General features: G+C 44.5%; 1 protein-coding gene across 2 annotated transcripts in view; it reads left to right on the top strand.

Moving 5' to 3' along the window:
- Positions 1-18999, top strand: part of LOC115192273 (zinc finger CCCH domain-containing protein 3-like) — an 85501-nt gene that overhangs the window by 29243 nt on the left and 37259 nt on the right. For both annotated transcript variants that reach the window (XM_029750583.1, XM_029750584.1), the window contains one exon: positions 14150-14300. In XM_029750583.1, coding sequence (XP_029606443.1) covers positions 14150-14300 — 151 coding nt within the window. The remainder of the gene's footprint in view (positions 1-14149; positions 14301-18999) is intronic.

The following is an 18999-nucleotide window of genomic DNA, read 5'->3' on the forward strand; positions in this document are numbered from 1 at the left end:
TGGCGATGCTGAGCATTTTAGAGTGGGTCCGGTGCCAGTCTAGCCCTGCCCAGAGGGACCAATTACAGCACAGCAGCTGCACCCAGGCTCACACACATACAAGCACGCACACACCAGGAAAATGTGACGCCGGACAATGTGACCGGGAAGATTTTAATTTGTTGGCCATTTGAGAAATGTACTGCTCTATATGCACTGGTGCATAACCCATTAGAGCATCCACCCACAGTAATCAGAATGAACAAAATCACATTTAGATTATAGTAATGCATCTTAACAGAACATGCAACTCCTGTAATGAAGCAACCAGTAAAACGTCATTTTCAAACATTTGCCAAAATGCATTTTGCTGGAAAACACCATTCTCACAGCACACCTGACGCGAGTGGTTCCATATGTGAAACAGAAAGAGGGGGAATCTAAATATGCAACAACTAGGATGGGTAATGGGTTGTTAATATGACTAGGAGTGTGCCTTTGGCTTCTGGACAACGAAAGAAAGTTGATATGACAACCAATAGAACAGGAGAGTAAGGGCATATGAGGAAGTCTTTCATAGGCAGCTCATTCAATAGCTTCCACTAAAGCAAATTGAAATACATTGGCCAAAATAATATAATTACTCTTGTCTACACAGAAATTAATTCAATCATTCAAAATACTGCATCAGAGAGGATGACTTAGCCACAGAGGAGTTAAAGATCAGTAGCTTCTTTAAGAAAAGTAACTGTGGATTGTTTCAAACCACCAGCTCGTACAGGCCCTATGCCTATTTGAGCAGCGTGTGTGGCAATAGGCCTAGCTGATTAGCTGTCAGTGAAAAGCATCTAAAATATGTGTGACGATAATGTGTCTTGACTATGATTTAAAATGTTGAGACAAGAAGAAGGGGACGGGTGTGTGGCGACAATAGAGGGCTGTATCTCTCCAGAATGCATGCTCTGAGCTCTTCAGAATGCATGCTCTGAGCTCTCCAGAATGCATGCACTGAGCTCTCCAGAATGCAAGCTCTGAGCTCTCCAGAATGCATGCTCTGAGCTCTTCAGAATGCACTTAGCTGTCTCCCGCCAATTCTTGCCAATTCATTGTTTCATTTTGTGAATTGTTTGCCTTTTGATTGTTTATTTTGATCAATTCCCCATTACATATGTCACCAGTAGTAAATGTACCGTTAATCCCCATCATTTGATGACATACATTTCTGTTAATTCATGTATTAATTACACTAACTTGCCGTTCTCATTCTCGCAGTGGAAACATTGTTTGCAGAGATCACAAGCTGCTTCACTTGTGAGAAACAAGTTTTAGTTGACTTAATAACCACAATTTTGTCATTGTCTTTTGTTTGGAGTGCTCCATGTGAGCAATGAGCATGTCTGGGTTTCTCTGTCCTGTTAATGTTGAGGGAGCCCACACGCAAAAAAATGCCTGGCCTGCTGCGTACAAATTTCTGATTTGTCTTAACTCACCACATCCATCACTAATAAGCTGAGCTTCTCAGTAATTGTTCCACTACGAGTGATAATAGTATTTGAAAATCTACCCTCGATAATCACCAAGCCTCGGTGTGAAAGACCAAAATATAATTATCTGATGATCCCGTATATCCAGTGGAAACGTCATATAATACCGGAATACTTTTCCCTTGTTCAAAAACAGCTTTCTGTCCCAGGCTCACTGGCCAGGAAACTCTGATCACCCAGAATAGGCTTGTTGATATAATGCTGCAAGTTCGCAAGCAACAGCTTCTGGCCAGACCCAGTTGATTGATTTGATACAATGCTGCACTTCATTAGCAATAACTCAAGTCAAGACCGGTGAAAGTAGAGTAGAGTAGAGATATGAATGCAATTGAAAGAACCCACATTTTCATCAGGGTATTTTTTTGTTGCTGGTTTTGTTTGTGGGCTTTATGTATTTTTACTTAGTTAACAACTGGAATTTAGAAGCTTAAAGCTGCATTGGCCTAGGCTTTCTCTCAGTTCCATTTCTTTAGCCACCGATGGATCATGGTCGTGTCCATATGGGAGAGGCTGATTTAACCACGTGACAATCATTTTTCGAAATGAAAACGTTATTATTTAAATGAAACTGTTACACGAAAATGCCCATATGAAAATCATAACTGGCATGCAGAGCTGTAGAAAATGGTCGGATAAATTGTCTTCTGTACGCGCCGCCAATGAAGTCTTAATAAAATAGTTGTCCCCACGTTTTCGAATTTTGTCTAAGCTACATTGAAGGAAGGAAAGGCATGCCTCAAAATATGAGGTATGACAATCATATTTCAAACAATGAGGTATGTTTTCAAAATGCATAGCTCACATTGCAAAGTGGTGGGTGACGCGCTGATAGCCTGCCTACCGTTGCCTGCACTTGAATGTGAGCACTTCAATGACCAAATAAAAATAGTAGGCTATCTCTTTTTAAACGTGGCCATCAAAACAGTTTTTAACATGCGATTGCGTTTAGAATTGTTGCGCAAAGACTGGGCTTATAAAAGCACATGTTTTACTCCAGCAACAACCAGCTGAGGAGCTGCGGGCAGGAATCCTGCTCAAAATAGGCTCTGTAAGCCTATGCTGTGCGCATGTGATAGTTGTTTTGGATAAATAAGATACATCGCGACTAACAAAAATACACACACACCAATTGAATTCCACTAAATTATGCAAATTAACCTATAGACCGATAGGCATGGCGGTCAAATGTATTTCCATCAATGATTAAAAAAATCATTATTTTGCAATTGGATCGTTTTTTTTCTCCCAGTCAAATTGGCTGGCAACTATTTTATTTATTGGGTTTCATTTATTTTTATCGTTCAAAAGCTAACGGAAGCCCTGGTGCGCACACACACGCTCACTGCCTGTAGTGCCACCAATAAGGAGAGCAAGAGAAAGGGGGAGGGGAGGGAGAAGAGAGGGTGTGAGAAGGAGACGACGTGATAGGTTAGATATTCACTTGGAGAAAGGAGAGATACGAATCTGTATGGGGCAGAGTGAAAAGAGAGAGGGAGTGTTCGAAATAGAGGAGGTGGGTGGGATGATAGAGACGATGTTGGATGGAGGGAGTGAAGAAAGAGATGGATGACTTGAAAGCTGGAGATGAGAAAGGTGGAAAGGAGGTGGAGGGAGAGAGCGAAGGGTCTTCGGAGCACCTGCTTGACTTCAAAAGGGCTGGAAAGGAGGGAGCCAAAGTCCCCTCTGCCCCACCAAATTAGCACCCTGACTGACTGGGTTAGAGAGGCCTCACTATCCCCCTGTCACGAGGCCCCCTATCCCCTTCCTCAACCACCTGACCCCTCACCCCTGACCACTGTAAATGTAGCCCTCACTGTAGCTGTGGGCCATGCCGCTAACCTTTACGCTAACAGCTACAGTGAGTGGCCAGACAGTAGCTCGTTTGCTTAGCATTAGATATGAATAATAAGGTCAGGGTCAGGGCCAGGTCAGGGTCAGGGCCAGCACCGGTGATCATTCTCCGAGAGCCACGGGTTTCCAGTAACGTAAATAAGACCACAGTTTGTGAGAAGCGCTGAGGGTTTTGTTCATAACTCATAGCCTATAGGCTACGGTGTGTTTTCTGTGTTTCTCCGCCTTGCCTGCCTAGGAGCCAGTCATGTTGGATAGCTCTCTTTACTCATCTCCTACTCTTTTATAAGCAGTTGTCTGATAAGGTAATGGGGAAGACTCAATCTCAATGAGTCATTTCATCATACTGACCTTGTTGTAACAGCATGAGGCTCTATTATAGATAGACCTATCCTAGAGAACACACACACACACACACACACACACACACACACACACACACACACACACACACACACACACAGACCTCAACTACCAGGTGTCAAACTTAAAAGTTCAACACCTGGTAGCTCAGTGTGTGACGCACATGGGCTGTGTTGTTGTGTCTCAACCTTGCCAGTGTGTTACTGTGTAATGGAGACCCCATGAAAGGTGGATCCCTTTTTAAAAAGAGGGTGTAAAGAAGGCCTAAATACACCCTAAGAACAGCCTCCAGTCCTCCGACTCTTTCCTGTTCCCCGTTCTCCCTCTCTCTCTCTCTTTTACACACGAGTCGTCTTTCTAACCCCCTCTCTAGCTACTGTAACCCCTTCTCTCTCTCTCTAACCCCCGTCCTTCTCTCTCTATAACCTCCACTCTCTCTCCCCTCTGCCCCCTCTTTCGCTTTACTTATCCCTTGACCCTCTCTCTAACCTCCCTCTGCCCTCTCAAACCACCTCCCTCTTCGTCCTTGGCCCTCTCTCTCTGCCCTCTGCCCTCAGCCATCTTTATAACCCTCCCTCCCTCCCTAACCCCCTTTGTTATCACTTTGACACTGAATGGCGGTTGCAAGTCTCTCTGCATGTCTCTCTTCGGGGCTGTAAGTCACCTCTTGGTCTCTCACTCAGCGTCTGAAAGGAAGAGGAGCTAACACCAGGGTTAGTGTCTGACCAGCCGGCCCCCATCACTCACTCACTGGCCCCGCGGCATTGCCCAAATGATGGATGTTGGCCAGACAGGCGGCATGTGGTTCAACCAGAACCTTACCCTGGGTTTAGATACTCATACCAGAGAGCCCCAGATTAGTGTGTGTGGAGGGGGGGGGGGGGGGGGTTGTGCATACGAGTGTACTATATCTCATTCTTCTCTGGTCTGTCACACTCAGCAAAACATATGTACTCCTCTCTCACACACTCTCTCTCACGCTCACACACACAGACATGCTTTCCTTTGCCATGTCTCCTGGGACTGCTTAGTAAGTAGTTCAGAGCTCTTGACATGTATCAGGAGAGTCAGGCAGGGGTTCATTTCCCATGTGGACTCTGTTGTTGTCCTCTGGAGAGAGAGAGATACCTAACCTTGGTGTGCCCTCTTACTTAGGGGAGGGTCACACACACACACACTCACACACAGACCCCATCAACTACTACAACTGACGTGTGTGACTGACGCAAGCAAACACACACACACTAGGGCTGACCCCATTTAGTCGACTGGTCGATTGTTTGGTCGATATGCTGTGGTCAACTGAGATTTCTTTAGTAGAGCAGTTTCAGTAAAAAAAAAATGGTACACAAGGTCTGATTCGCGCCTGCCTCACTGGACTAATCCATTGTGGAGGCCACTGGGATGGCACAGTCCATCACTCCAAGACGTGATACTGAAATTGTATATGGTTATGTAAAAATAATGGTGGAACACTAATTAAATAGAATATTATTTTATGACATGTGCTTTCTCCCGCGCTGGACATGGTTGCTGTCCGCGGTTCTGAAACAATCTTCAGTGCGGCGTAGAATTGGCGCCTTCCACTATGTGCATAATTGCAAAGTTAACCAGCATATTGGGACTGAGAACAATGCGGCGCAGGCAGCAGCAGCGATGAGGAAACAGCCTTTGCTTTAGCCTAATTGTCTAAGAAAATTGAGGAGAGCGGAAACCCCAACTTATCTAGGTCGATAATCAATAGCCTAACTTTTAAATGTGCCTGGCTTCATAAATGATCTATATATATCTACAGAAATAAGACAGAGCTTGCTTCAGTTGCCTGTTTTGAGTGTTTGTTTAATAGCCTGAGCACCAAGCCTAATGCAACGGCAAAATGTCTGATAAAGCAATTTTACGGCTGTTTTTCTATGCTGTAATAAAGGCTTTATCATTTTTTCTGTTTAATTTATTTAGTGTTGTTTACACTGTTCCAAACAGGCAGAAAAATATTGTAGTTTAACAGCACCTGTTTGTCACACATAATATGCAAGCACCGGTCGCTCATTTTTCTTGATCTTCTTATTGTTATTTTTGCAATTTTTCTTATGATCGTTATTATAATAATACGTAATGTCGTTATCATTAGTAGCTTTATATATTAGCCTTGTATAACCACAATCGAGCTGTAGGCCTAAGAGAGCGTCCTGTTAAGTCTTAATATCGTAACTTACTTAGGCCTTACTTAAGCCTATATTTCTCTAACCACTAGGCTACCTGGGGTGGCAGTAACCAAAGGTTTGCTAGATCGGATCCCCGAGCTGACACGGTAAAAATCTGTCTTTCTGCCCCTGAACAAGGCAGTTAACCCACTGTTCCTAGGCCATCATTGTAAATAAGAATTTGTTCTTAACTGACTTGCCTAGTTAAATAAAGGTAAAAAAAAATTATAATAATATATATGCTACTGTATCAATCAATGATTAATTAGTTCATGCCATCACACATCATACGAGACATTCATGCTTTGAAATGCAATCAAGCCTTTTAGTTTTCAAATTAAATAATAAAAGGGAACTTTGAATAATTAGCCTAAACAATAAATACACTTAAATTCACGAATGCATGCAACTGTTTTTAGTCTGCTGTAATAAAGGCTTTATATATTTTTGTTGTTGTTAGAACAGACTCTCTGGTACACTTATTTATTTCGTGTTTACACTTCCCAATAGCCATGAATAATAATAATATTGTAATCTAACAGCAACTGTTTGGCACACATAATACTCACGCGGTGCTTGCTCCTATACCCTCCTTTTTCTTGATCTCCAGTAGTTTCCACAACAAACTCAATGTCTTCCACAGATCTGACTTCCCCTTTCCCTCCTGAGCAACCAGTAAACATTTGCCCATTTCAAGTTTCTTTTTCACGTCCTTCTCATCCATTTTGATGTCACGTTTTGATGTAGTGTGTTTGGAGTTTGTTAAAACCTTATTTATTGATGTGATTATGATAGGCTATAGGTCAGCCCCTATTGGTCAGTTGCATGCGATGCTTACATGTTTCACGTAAAGAGAGCAAGGGTTGAGGGAATAGGGAATGTTTTTTTTTTCCTAAACAAATTAGGAAACATGTAAGAAACTACTGAATAAAAATCTAAATGCAACATTCAACGATTTTACTGAGTTACAGATCATATAAGGAAATCAATCAATTGAAATAAATTCATTAGGCTCTAATCTATGGATTTCCCATGACTGGACAGGGGTGCAGCCATGGGTGGGCCTGGGAGGGCATAGGCCCACCCACTGGGGAGCCAGGCCCAGCCAATCAGAATGAATTTTCCCCACAAGAGGGCTTTATTACAGACAGAAATACTTGTCAGTTTCATCAGCTGTCCAGGTGGCTGCTCGGATGATCCCGCAGGTGAAGAAGCCGGATGTGGAGGTCCTGGGCTGGCATAGTTATACGTGGTCTGTGGTTGTGAGGCCGGTTGGACGTACTGCCAAATTCTCTAAAACTGCGTTTAATCAACTTCTTGATATGACACACCTGTCAGGTGAATGGATTATGCTCACTAACAGGAATATAAACACATTTGTGCATAACATTTGAGAGAAATACGCATTTTGTGCATATGAAACATTACTGGGATCTTTTATTTCAGCTCATGAAACATGGGACTAACACTTTACATTCATATTTTTGTTCAGTATAAATGGTTGAAATGATGTTACAGTTTCAGCACGGACAGCACAATAAACACTTGCTGTGGTGTGGTGCCTTTTCACTGCAGTAGGAAAGAGAACGAGACAACTGTGCTTAAAGCATTAGACAAGCTCAGTGCATATGTTGTTGTTGACACACATGGTGTCTGTCTATAAATGGAAAAAATAAGGTTAAACATGTCAACCAATCGATTGGTCGAAAGAACAGGACGACTCTCGGGTGACCCAAGATTTGTTTTAGTCGGGGACAGCCCTACAACACACAAACACACAGACCCACTCACTCTAATGGCTGATCCTTAAATGGACAATGCCTGAGGCTCTTCCCTTTCAGGCCCCTCTTAACCCCCTGACGGGGTATATTTGATTGACAGCCAGTCACTCCCCTTTGACTCCACAACACGTTAACATGTCACATGAGTGACACTGAACCGAGCTGTCGGACGATTCGGTCCTTGGAACCAAAAAAAGCATGCGAGCGTCACTAGTGGTTCGTCACAAAGCGAGCCCCTGTCTTCTCCAATCATCTGACTGGGGTCAGGGTCAAGTCTCTCCGGAGGTGTGTTTGTCTCATCTGTATGATGTTTTTTTTTTATGAGTCTTTAACGTATAGAAGTTGTGTGTGTTTGCGTTCGTGTACGGTATGTGCATGCGCATGTGCGTGCCCGTGTGTCAGTCCCTTTAAGTGAATTGAAGTGATGCAAGCGTGTGTATGAAGGACTGGATATTTATTGAAAGTGTGGTAAAAATCCATCCCTGTCCCCTTGATGGGCCGAGAGGTGTATGTCCGTCTCACTCTCGTCCCGCCCAACACATATCCTTCCTCTGATCTGTCCCATGGATATACACTCCCCTCCGTATGTATTTGGACAGTGAAACTAACATTTGGGCGCTATACTCCAGCATTTCATATTTGAGATGTAATGTTTCATATTAGGCGACATTACAGAATGTCAGCTTTTATTTGAAAGTTTTTCATACATTTCTGTTTTACCGTTTAGAAATGAAAGCACTTTCTGTGTTTAGTCCACCCCCCCCCTCCCCCCTTAGTATTTGGACAAATCCACTAATAGTTTATAAAAGTAGTCAAAAGGTTAGTATTGTGACTCTTTTGGTTGTTTTGGATTATGTTTTGCCCAATAGGAACTGAATATGCTTTCATGTTTTAACAGTAAAACAGATGTATGAAAATACCCTCAAATAAATGCTGACATTCTGTACTGTCGCCTCATAAGACATTTGATCTCAAATCCAAAATGCTGGAGTTTAGAGCCAAATTTAAAAGGTTAGCTTCACTGTCCAAATATGGAAGGGAGTGTATTTACTTTGTAATAAATACTTTTCCCAGTATGTCAGATAGCGTGAGTGGTGGTGGAAAATAGGAGACTTCAGAGGGGGGTAAGGTGTTACCCTAACTAACTTGAAGGAGGTAGGGTGTTACACTACCCCTCCTGGAGGGCAGTGGAAGAAGAATCAGCACGTGTTGGGAGGTGGTGGGGACAGGGGGTGTGGTTTACAGACGATTGCTCCACACACACGCGCACAGATGATGGCTTCACTGCGATGACAGACGAGGCGTAGCCCCTCGAGCGACACCCGAATCTCTTCTCTCCCCCCCCCCCCCCCCCAAACCCCCTACCCCTACCCAACAACCACAATGACTCCTCTGCCCTAGTGACATCATCACTTATCGGGCCCTAGGGTGTCCATGGCACCGTCTCTCCTTCAACCTGTCAGTACACCTCTCTCATCCCGCCATCTCATATACCCTCTTACGCCGCTTATTCTAACCCTCACCCCCCCTCCAACTCAACAACAGAGAAAAACACTTTCTTTCCCTCTAAACGTATGTAGCACATCTTTAAAGTCCATTATTGTGATCCACACCAATACTTTCCGTGTAGGAAGCATGAGAAAACACGGCACAGCTGGCTTAACAGAACAGCACAAATTCAGATCATAAGATTTCTGGCATTTTACATTACGTTTATTGTGTGCTTGTTCATGAACTGAAGGCAAACACATGTTATAGCATGCCCAGACAGGAGGCCCTTAGTAGGAAACACTCTGGCCATCATCACTTCTGAATCCTACAGGCTCTCAAGGCAGCTCTGTTTTTATCCTAAGGAACGCCTCAAGGTCACACACACACCATCTAACCCCTGACAGCAGGTCTGGGACCAGAGGCTGGGTCTCCTTCCTATAGCATTTGTCCACAACACAGAGGGCAGAGCTCATTTCTCTTCTTTCTTTCTTTCTTTCTTTCTTTCTTTCTTTCTTTCTTTCTTTCTTTCTTTTCTTTCTTTCTTTCTTTCTTTCTTTCTCTCGCTCTCTCTCTCTCTCTCTCTCTCTCTCTCTCTCTCTCTCTCTCTCTCTCTCTCTCTCTCTCTCTCTCTCTCTCTCTCTCTCTCTCTCTCTCTCTCTCTCTCTCTCTCTCTCTCTCTCTCTCTCTCTCTCTCTCTCTCTCTCTCTCTCTCTCTCTCTCTCTCTCTCTCCTCTCTCTCTCTCTCTCTCTCTCTCTCTCTCTCTCTCTCTCTCTCTCTCTCTCTCTCTCTTCCCTCATTCTCCATTTTGATATTTCTCACTCCCTCTCTCACCACCCTTCTCTCTTTCTCTTCCCCCCCTTAATCTGAGACACTAGTATGTACTCACACATCCCCGAAACACACACACACACACATTAGAGTATTTGTGATCATACGACACCAACACTATCTCACACGACACCACTAAGCTCTCTCTCATACACACCCATGAGCACACAGACATGCCAGTCAGTGTGAGATAGTGCACAGAACAGGCCATATTTTTTCTGGGTGGGGCAGTGGAGTGCTACTAATATTGCTAACTGATAGTACGTGCCAGAATCTGCTCTCACTCTAACTTACTATACATATGTATCTATGAGTGAAACTACTGCCTGCCTGAGCTTAGCATTGGGTGTTAAACTATATGCTAGTAACTTGAGCACCAAGTTGGTGGTTAACCGCATGACATTTGGTATGGATTTAAACATGATATCCTCCCAAAGGCAATTAAAGTGCAGCATTAGCTTAGCATTGGCCACGTTAAGTTAGCCTATCGTTGGGCATGTCTATCAGATTCCCACTGGGATGCAGAGGATGAGCCCCGGGGAATTTGAATGGAGACGGGGGGGGGGGGGTTGTACAGCAGAAGGGGGGTATAGAAGCTCCAGTATCAGACTGACTGTCAATAACAAGATTAATGGTTTACCGAGTCTCCGGAGGCGGTGGTGGTGGTGGTGGTGGTGTGGGGGGGTGCTGTTAGCTGGAATTAGCCGTCAGGTAAGGAGAAGTGTCGCTTGCCAGACTCACAGCGGCTGTGTGAAGGGACTAGATAGGGAGAGGCAGGGGATCACAGAGCAGGTAGGGGGAGGAGAGGGACAGATAGCAGCCTGTCTCTACAGACGCCACACGGTGTCACGATGCCATTCTTTGATCGTCCCTAAGAGGATGGGGTGGAGTGGTGCTGTGGTGAGCGTCATGCCGCTCTGTCACTCTGCAGTCAGGGAAAAGACTAGAGCAAGAGCGTGAGACTGGGTGAAGAGAGCAGGAGGGGGAGGTCCGGAGTGGCAGGCACAGTAAGATCTACTCTACCCGTCCGTCTCATAGAAGACGTAACAGTCTTCACGTCCCAGTCCCGGTCGATCAGATGTAGCAGCTACATTATAGAAGAAACAGCCGTTGATCTGTTTCGGGGGGCTGTTGCTACATAATAGGAGAGCATGGAAATTGTCCATCCGTGGCTGCTGCTGAATCGCAGCCAAAGGGGATCTAGATTCAATCCGTGTACAACTCTAGTTATTCGGTGTTTAGAGAGTTTGTGGAGGGTTGAGTGTGTAAGTTCAGTAGTAGCAGCAGCCCAGAGCAGAAGGTGTGAGGTGGGCTTGCGGAGAAATGCGCAGTGCAGAGTGAGTAGACTAGATCATCTGTGGTTTCACAGCATGGAGTTGTGTGTCATCTTGGGATGGATGGGTTTGATCTGTGTGCGTGTACGGGTGTGTGTGTCAGCGTGGGATGAATGGAGGGTGTGCTCTGATTGTAAACCCCAGCAGGTTGTGTTGGTTGAGTGGGTCTGGGAGCAATAGGGACTCAATCTTCTTCTACTAGACCACCGCGAACACACACACACACACAAACGGGGGTCTTAATCTTCCTCTAATAGGCCTTTGACAGCAAGATGGGGGAGCGAGAGAGAGCGCTACCCTTCTACTATACACGCACACAGACTCTCAAGCGTGTAGCTACACTACAAACTGGGCCTGTCATTAAACAACGGCTAAAGCGGAACATCATTGTGAGTCGCTGTTGGGACTAGGTGGACACCCCTAACACTAGGTGTGTTAGGGGTGTTTGGAATAGGACTGAGGGAGGGGTAGATGTGGGGGGTAGGGTGTGACGGGGAGGCGGTAAGAGGTTTGGGGTGCGGGGCACGGCAGCGGTCTTTGACAGGCCCTATTTGTCATCTGCCAGGAGGCCCGAATAGCTCTGAATGCAATACAGATGACTGCTGGGAAGAGAAGGGACTACAGTCCAGGCAACTAATCCTGCACAACCATGCCACCCCCCCCACCTCACAGCAGGGTTATTATAGTAAATGAAAACTGAAACAAAAACAAAAATTGGAAAAACTATTTAGTAAACTGAAATAAAACAATTAAGAAAAACATTTGAAAAACTATACTGAAACCGTCTTTGGCTGCAAAATGAAATAAAATGAAATAAAAACCATCATAAGTGTTAGTTTTTGTTTTTTTCAAGCTTTTTTTTCCAAATGGGGTTTACAAGCTTCTGAATCTGGCAGGTAAATGCTGCGAGTTGATGGCGATGTTTCAAATAGTTTTTACGCTATCACTAGCTAGTGATAGCGTGAACCATAGGTGTGAACAATAGCGGCAACAAAAGGTAAAGCTGAAACTAAAAAAGATAAAAACAAAATAAAAATGGTTTTATAAAACTCAAACTAAATAAAACCTTGTAAATCAATTTTGAAAATGAAATTAAACTAAACTGAATACAGTTTACCGCATTCATACAGAGGGACGTGTGTGTGTGGGCAGGTCCCGTGCGAGCGTGTGTGTGTTTGGGGTAGGTTCCAGCATGATGTGTGGTGATTCATGGGTAAATGTTTGTCTGAAATGAATTATCCAGCTGATCCGGAGCTGTGTGTGTGCTGCCTGACAAGTGAAACACACTCCTCGTCCCCGGAATGTAAGATAAGAGAGAGAGGGTGGAGGAAGATAAATCATTTTGTTGTGTCATTGCTCCAAGCTGCTATTTGCTTCCTGGTCATGCTTTGTTATTAAATGCTAATTAACATGACAACAATCATGGCAATTGGCACTTAAAGATATCAGATACAAATAATTGAAATTAAGTAGAAAGGGTACATTGTTGGGTGTCTCTCTCTCTCTCTCTTTCTCTCTCTCTCTCTCTCTCTCTCTCTCTCTCTCTCAATTTCCTTCCTCACTCATTAAGAAGACAAAGTGTTGTCACTGTGAGAGATGGGTGGTGGGGGGGGGGGGCAGGGAGTAAAAAAGAGAGAGATTTTCTTTGTCACCGACATCTCTCATTTTCTCCTGCTGGGTCTCAGCGTTTGTCTGAATGAACAGAAGATGATTTATGTGAGGTTTGAGCTGGGAGACTTCTGTTTTAGACCTTCCACAGCACAGCTCTGGTTCAGTTGGAGATTCACTTGTATATTTCAACTCTAGAATTGACCCAAAGTTTTATTTAAATTAGAACCCACTGTATTCATCCCAGTCCTCTCCGATCTTCAGAATCATCAGTCTTATTCATTCTTCCACAGTCATCAGACACAACCTGAATCGTCACAGTACACTGCCTGATCCTGAAAGCTAAATCATAACTCCTGGCTTTGATAAATCCTCTAGTTTGTTAAATTGGTTTAAAGCAGCGGTTTCAGATCCTCGCGGATGCAAATGCCGTCCTTTACCCAGCGCAGCGTGTACGTCAGCCAATCCCAGCCATCATAAAGCAATATGATGCATACACACCCAAATAAATAAATAACAAACACTCCTATTCTTTTTTTCTCCTCCCCTCTTTTATGGATCTGCAAAATGATATAACCTAGGAGACTTTAAGAGAGAAATCGGGAGGGAGGGAAAGAGACAGAGGATAGGAATTATTAGGCTCATATATATATTCCTCCTTTTGTTATTCACTCTCATCTTTACATGTGAAGCTGGTTAAAGAGCACACCTGCCTGCCACAGAGTTCTAGGTGTGTGTGTGCGCCCTGCGCATGTGTGTCTGTGTCCTATTTGTGTTGTATCTGCTAACTTGACCCTGAACCCGGGCTTGACCCTGAACCCGGGCTTGACCCTAAACCCAGGCTTGACCCTAAACCCAGGCTTGACCCTAAACCCAATAAACCCAGGCTTCACCCTAAACCTAGGCTTGACCCCAGGCTTGACCCTAAACCCAGGCTTGACCCTAAACCCAGGCTTGAACCCAGGTTTGACCCTAAACCCAGGCTTGTACCCAGGTTTGACCCTAAACCCAGGCTTGTCAGCCAATTCCTCAGTGGTGCATTGGCAGGTTGTAGTTTGTACATATGAGTTAGCATGGGCATATGCACAAATGACATGCCCTGTATTGGTTTCTTGACCTGTCAATCTGATGTCAATCTGATGTCAATCACTTCCTCTGTCTTCCCCAGGTCCCGCCTCTCTGTCCCTGCATAGCCAATCGTCTCAGCGGGTTTTCAGGACGCGCTATAAGATAGTGACGCGCCTGGGCGGAGCCACCTCGCACACACCCCACTATAGCCACACCCTCTCCTGGAGAGCCAAGAGGATCCATACGGCCAGGTAATGCGTGCACACACACACACACACACACACACACACACACACACACACACACACACACTGCATACAATATTCCACTATTTGAAATACGCAGTTTATACATAGGCTGCACTCTGTAACACATGGTACGTAACACACACAGGCCCCCACACACTCTGGTTCTTATGTTTAGTGTGTCTCCCTTCTTAATATCACTCAGCAGCACCATAACCCAGGAAGGAGGGCCTGTCTTTAAAGTAGCAGACAGGTGTGCCGTTGTGTGTTAGCCTGTGCGTGGAGCGGAGAGGGACCCCGAGAATTTATGGAGCTTATTTTTGCGCAGTAGATGACCCAGGGAATAAAACATTTACACGGTCCTCGGCTCTGTACACTCCGAGCATGAATTTACACCTCTTACAATGGGATCTCAGAGAAGACCCCGTCAGAAGGGAGGGGAGTGGGCAGGTGGAGGGGGGGGGGGGGGCTCTTCTCCGAATGTCATTACAACCTCCCGTCTCTCTTTTCCTCTCTGTCTTTATTGCTCTCTTTCTTCCTTTCACCCTTTCATTTTGAGAATGAGGGAATTCACGGAAATGAAGCTAAATGCATTTACTTAATAAGCACTCAATGAACCTGTGATTTACAGGGCTCCAACTTAACCCCTAGCTCTTTATCCCTCCTCATGTCTTTTACCGCTCTCATCCTCACATCCATTCTATCCATCCTGTCCTCCTTTCTCCCTGGAAGTGAGAATGATGCTCGGTGCTCAAACAGAGATTCTAGCAAGTAAAGGATATAAATGAGATGAGGAGAAGGTACGAAGTGGATAATATGAAGTGGTTATGAGGTCATAACTGGGGGACGGAGGGAGAGGTAATGAATCCTTATGATGATCTCATTATTGGCCCGACGGGCAATAAGTTCATGTGTTATTCATGACCTCATCACCGTGAGACGGACAGTTAGACAGTTAGTTAATGTTTTATTATGATTGTTATTAGCATAGACTTATGGTTTTATTGCACTGCTAGTTAAAAGGTAATATGGTTATGGAGTTGGTTAATGTATTATTCTACTATTCTGATAGGCCTGTGAAATGGCTTAGTGTCTTAATGATACTCTGTTTTCCTAAGCCTCCTAATGGGCTGTGGCGGGAGGAGATTACAAGCTGTTGCATATCGCACAGGCACGCGCACAGACACACACATACACCGTTGTGTTCATAGCGCGAAGGGTTCAGTTGGTGTGCTGTGCAGGTGTGTTTTTGTCTTTGTGGCTGTGGCCTTCTGCTGTGCAGGTGTGTTTTTGTCTTTGTGGCCGTCTGCTGTGCAGGTGGGTTTTTGTCTTTGTGGCTGTGGCCTTCTGCTGTGCAGGTGTGTTTTTGTCTTTGTGGCTGTGGCCTTCTGCTGTGCAGGTGGGTTTTTGTCTTTGTGGCTGTGGCCGTCTGCTGTGCAGGTGTGTTTTTGTCTTTGTGGCTGTGGCCGTCTGCTGTGCAGGTGTGTTTTTGTCTTTGTGGCTGTGGCCGTCTGCTGTGCAGGTGTGTTTTTGTCTTTGTGGCCGTCTGCTGTGCAGGTGTGTTTTTGTCTTTGTGGCTGTGGCCGTCTGCTGTGCAGGTGTGTTTGCAGGTGTCTGTAGCCGTGTGAGACGTCCACTGACTCAGATGAGATACAGACACACAGGCTCCCATGACAAGGGGAGACACATGGTTACATTTCAGCTTGGAGAGATACAGTAGTTTCTCTCTCTCTCTCCCCCGTAAGGAAGATTATGTTACTGTATGCCAGTTTGGATTTGTGTGTTCTTCATGTGTTATACAGTTATCTTAATTGCCTCTGTGAGTTTTTTTGTTGTTGTGTGTTTGGTTGTATGTCTGTGTGTGGTGTCTCAATTTGTGTAGTTCAGGTTGAGCTAGGTGAAACAGTGAGACTGGCTGCATGAGGCTGAGAATGGAGCTAGGGCCTCTGGTGACTTATTGCTATTCATTTAGCCGCTGCAGTAAATATTGATTAATCAAGGGATTTTCAATTTGAGCCGTGCGACATCCTGTGAAATATCACCAAGTCTGGAGATTGGGGGGGCGGAGGGGGGCTGGACAGGTCCCATGGGAGAGAGGACGTTCTCCTAAGACCCTCCCCCCAACACACTTACTTCCCCTCACTACCTCAATCTGTCTGACTCTCTCTAACACCCCTGAACCTTTTATTAGTTCTATCCTAAGCCTTATAGCAGTCCTAGCTAGAGGTCGACTGATTAATCGGAATGGCCGATTAATTAGGGCTGATTTCAAGTTTTCATAACAATCGGTAATCTGTATTTTTTATTTTTTTTACACCTTTATTTAACTAGGCAAGTCAGATTAAGAACACATTCTTATTTTCAATGACGGCCTGGGAACGGGGGTTAACTGTCTTGTTCAGGGGGGATTCAGGGATTCGTTTTTGCAACCTTCCGGTTACTAGTCCAACGCTCTAACCACCTGCCTTACATTGCACTCCACGAGGAGCCTGCATGGCAGGCTGACTACCAGTTACGCGAGGGCAGCAAGAAGCCAAGGTAAGTTGCAAGCTAGCATTAAACTTATCTTATAAAAAACTATCAATCTTAACATAATCACTAGTTAACTACACATGGTTGATGATATTAGTAGTTTATCTAACGTGTCCTGCGTTGCATATAATCGATGCGGTGCCTGTTAATTTCTCATCGAATCACAGCCTACTTCAACAAACGGGTGATGATTTAACAAGCGCATTTGCGAAAAAAAGCACTGTCGTTGCACCAATGTACCTAACCATAAACATCAATGGCTTTCTTTAAAATCAATACACAAGTATATATTTTTAAACCTCCATATTTAGTTAATATTGCCTGCTAACATGAATTTGTGTCACTTCTTTAGCGTTCCGTGCAAGCAGTCAGGGTATATACAGCAGTTTGGGCCGCCTGGCTCATTGCGGACTGTGTGAAGTCCATTTATTCCTAACAAAGGCCGTAATTAATTTGCCAGAATTGTACATAATTATGACATAACATTGAAGGTTGTGCAATGTAACAGGAATATTTAGACTTAGGGATGCCACCCTTTAGATAAAATACGGAACGGTTCCGTACTTCACTAAAATAATAAACGTTTCGTTTTCGAAATGATAGTTTACGGATTCGACCATATTAATGACCAAAGGCTCGTATTTCTGTGTGTTATGTTATAATTAAGTCTATGATTCATTCAAACAGCACCTTTGTGCGTTTTGCCAGCAGCTCTTCGCAATTCTTCAAGCATTGCGCTGTTTATGACTTCAAGCCTATCAACTTCCAAGATTAGGCTGGTGTAACCGATGTGAAATGGCTAGCTAGTTAGCGGGTGCGCGCTAATAGCGTTTCAAACGTCACTCGCTCTGAGACTTGGAGTAGTTGTTCCCCTTGCTCTACATGGGTAACACTGCTTCGAGGGTGGCTGTTGTCGATGTGTTACTGGTTCGAGCCCAGGTAGGAGCGAGGAGAGGGACGGAAGTTATACTGTTACACTGGCAATACTAAAGTGCCTATAAGAACATCCAATAGTCAAAGGTATATGAAATACAAATCGTATAGAGAGAAATAGTCCTATAATAACTACAACCTAAAACTTCTTACCTGGGAATATTGAAGACTCATGTTAAAAGGAACCACCAGCTTTCATATGTTCTCATGTTCTGAGCAAGGAACTTAAACGTTAGCTTTTTTACATGGCACATATGGCACTTTTACTTTCTTCTCCAACACTTTGTTTTTGCATTATTTAAACCAAATTGAACATGTTTCATTATTTATTTGAGGCTAAATTGATAGTATCTATGTATTAAGTTAAAATAAGTGTTTATTCAGTATTGTTGTAATTGTCATTATTACAAATAAATACATTGTTAAAAAATCGGCCGATTTAATCGGTAGCGGCTTTTTTTTGGTCCTCCAATAATCGGTATCGGCGTTGAAAGATCATAATCTGTCGACCTCTAGTCCTAGCTCATCTATAGCAGTCTCATCTCATCTTACGCCCTGCACTGAGTTCTGTCCTACCTCTGCAGCCCTCTCATATCATCCCCACTCGGGTGTTCCCGAAGCTTTAGAGAGGCCCAAGATGTAGCCTCGCTGTGGGAATAAATATGGTTCATTCTGATTTCCATAGTGGGGCTAATGCCCTTGGCACAGAGTGTCTAGCACCAGCCACACATGATCAGTAGGCACCTCTACCTATCTGAGCACTCCTGTCACCCTTAACTCCCCTCTCTACTCTGTTAGTCTCCCACCCAGACCCAAGGGAAGTGAGCTGACCTGTCCCTTACCCAGCATGCCGTGCGGTTCTCAGTGTGGTGTCAGCAGTAATGGGCATTGTGGGTGATTGGTTGCTGGGGGAAGCGGATGGGGGGGGCGTATTCCAGCCCCTGCCACCAGGAAAGAGATATAATCTCAACATTAAGTCCATTAATAGTAGCAGGAGTTGAATTAAGAAAGCCGTAAAACATGCAGCGCACCCCAGGATAAATGACTGTCCCAGCCCTCCCCTCCCTCGCTCCAGCCGTCCCTCTCTCCGCCCGTCTCCTCCATCCCTTCTTTTCTCGCCTACTCTGTTGCTTATTTGCCTCCCTCATGTTCTATGTTTTCTCTCTTTCTCTCTATCCATATCGTTGTGTTGCTGCTCGTCTTTATCTTCCCGTTGTCTGTCCGTTCATCTCTTATTGTT

The sequence above is a fragment of the Salmo trutta genome, chromosome 4, assembly GCF_901001165.1.
Source record: "Salmo trutta chromosome 4, fSalTru1.1, whole genome shotgun sequence".
Lineage (NCBI taxonomy): Eukaryota > Metazoa > Chordata > Actinopteri > Salmoniformes > Salmonidae > Salmo > Salmo trutta.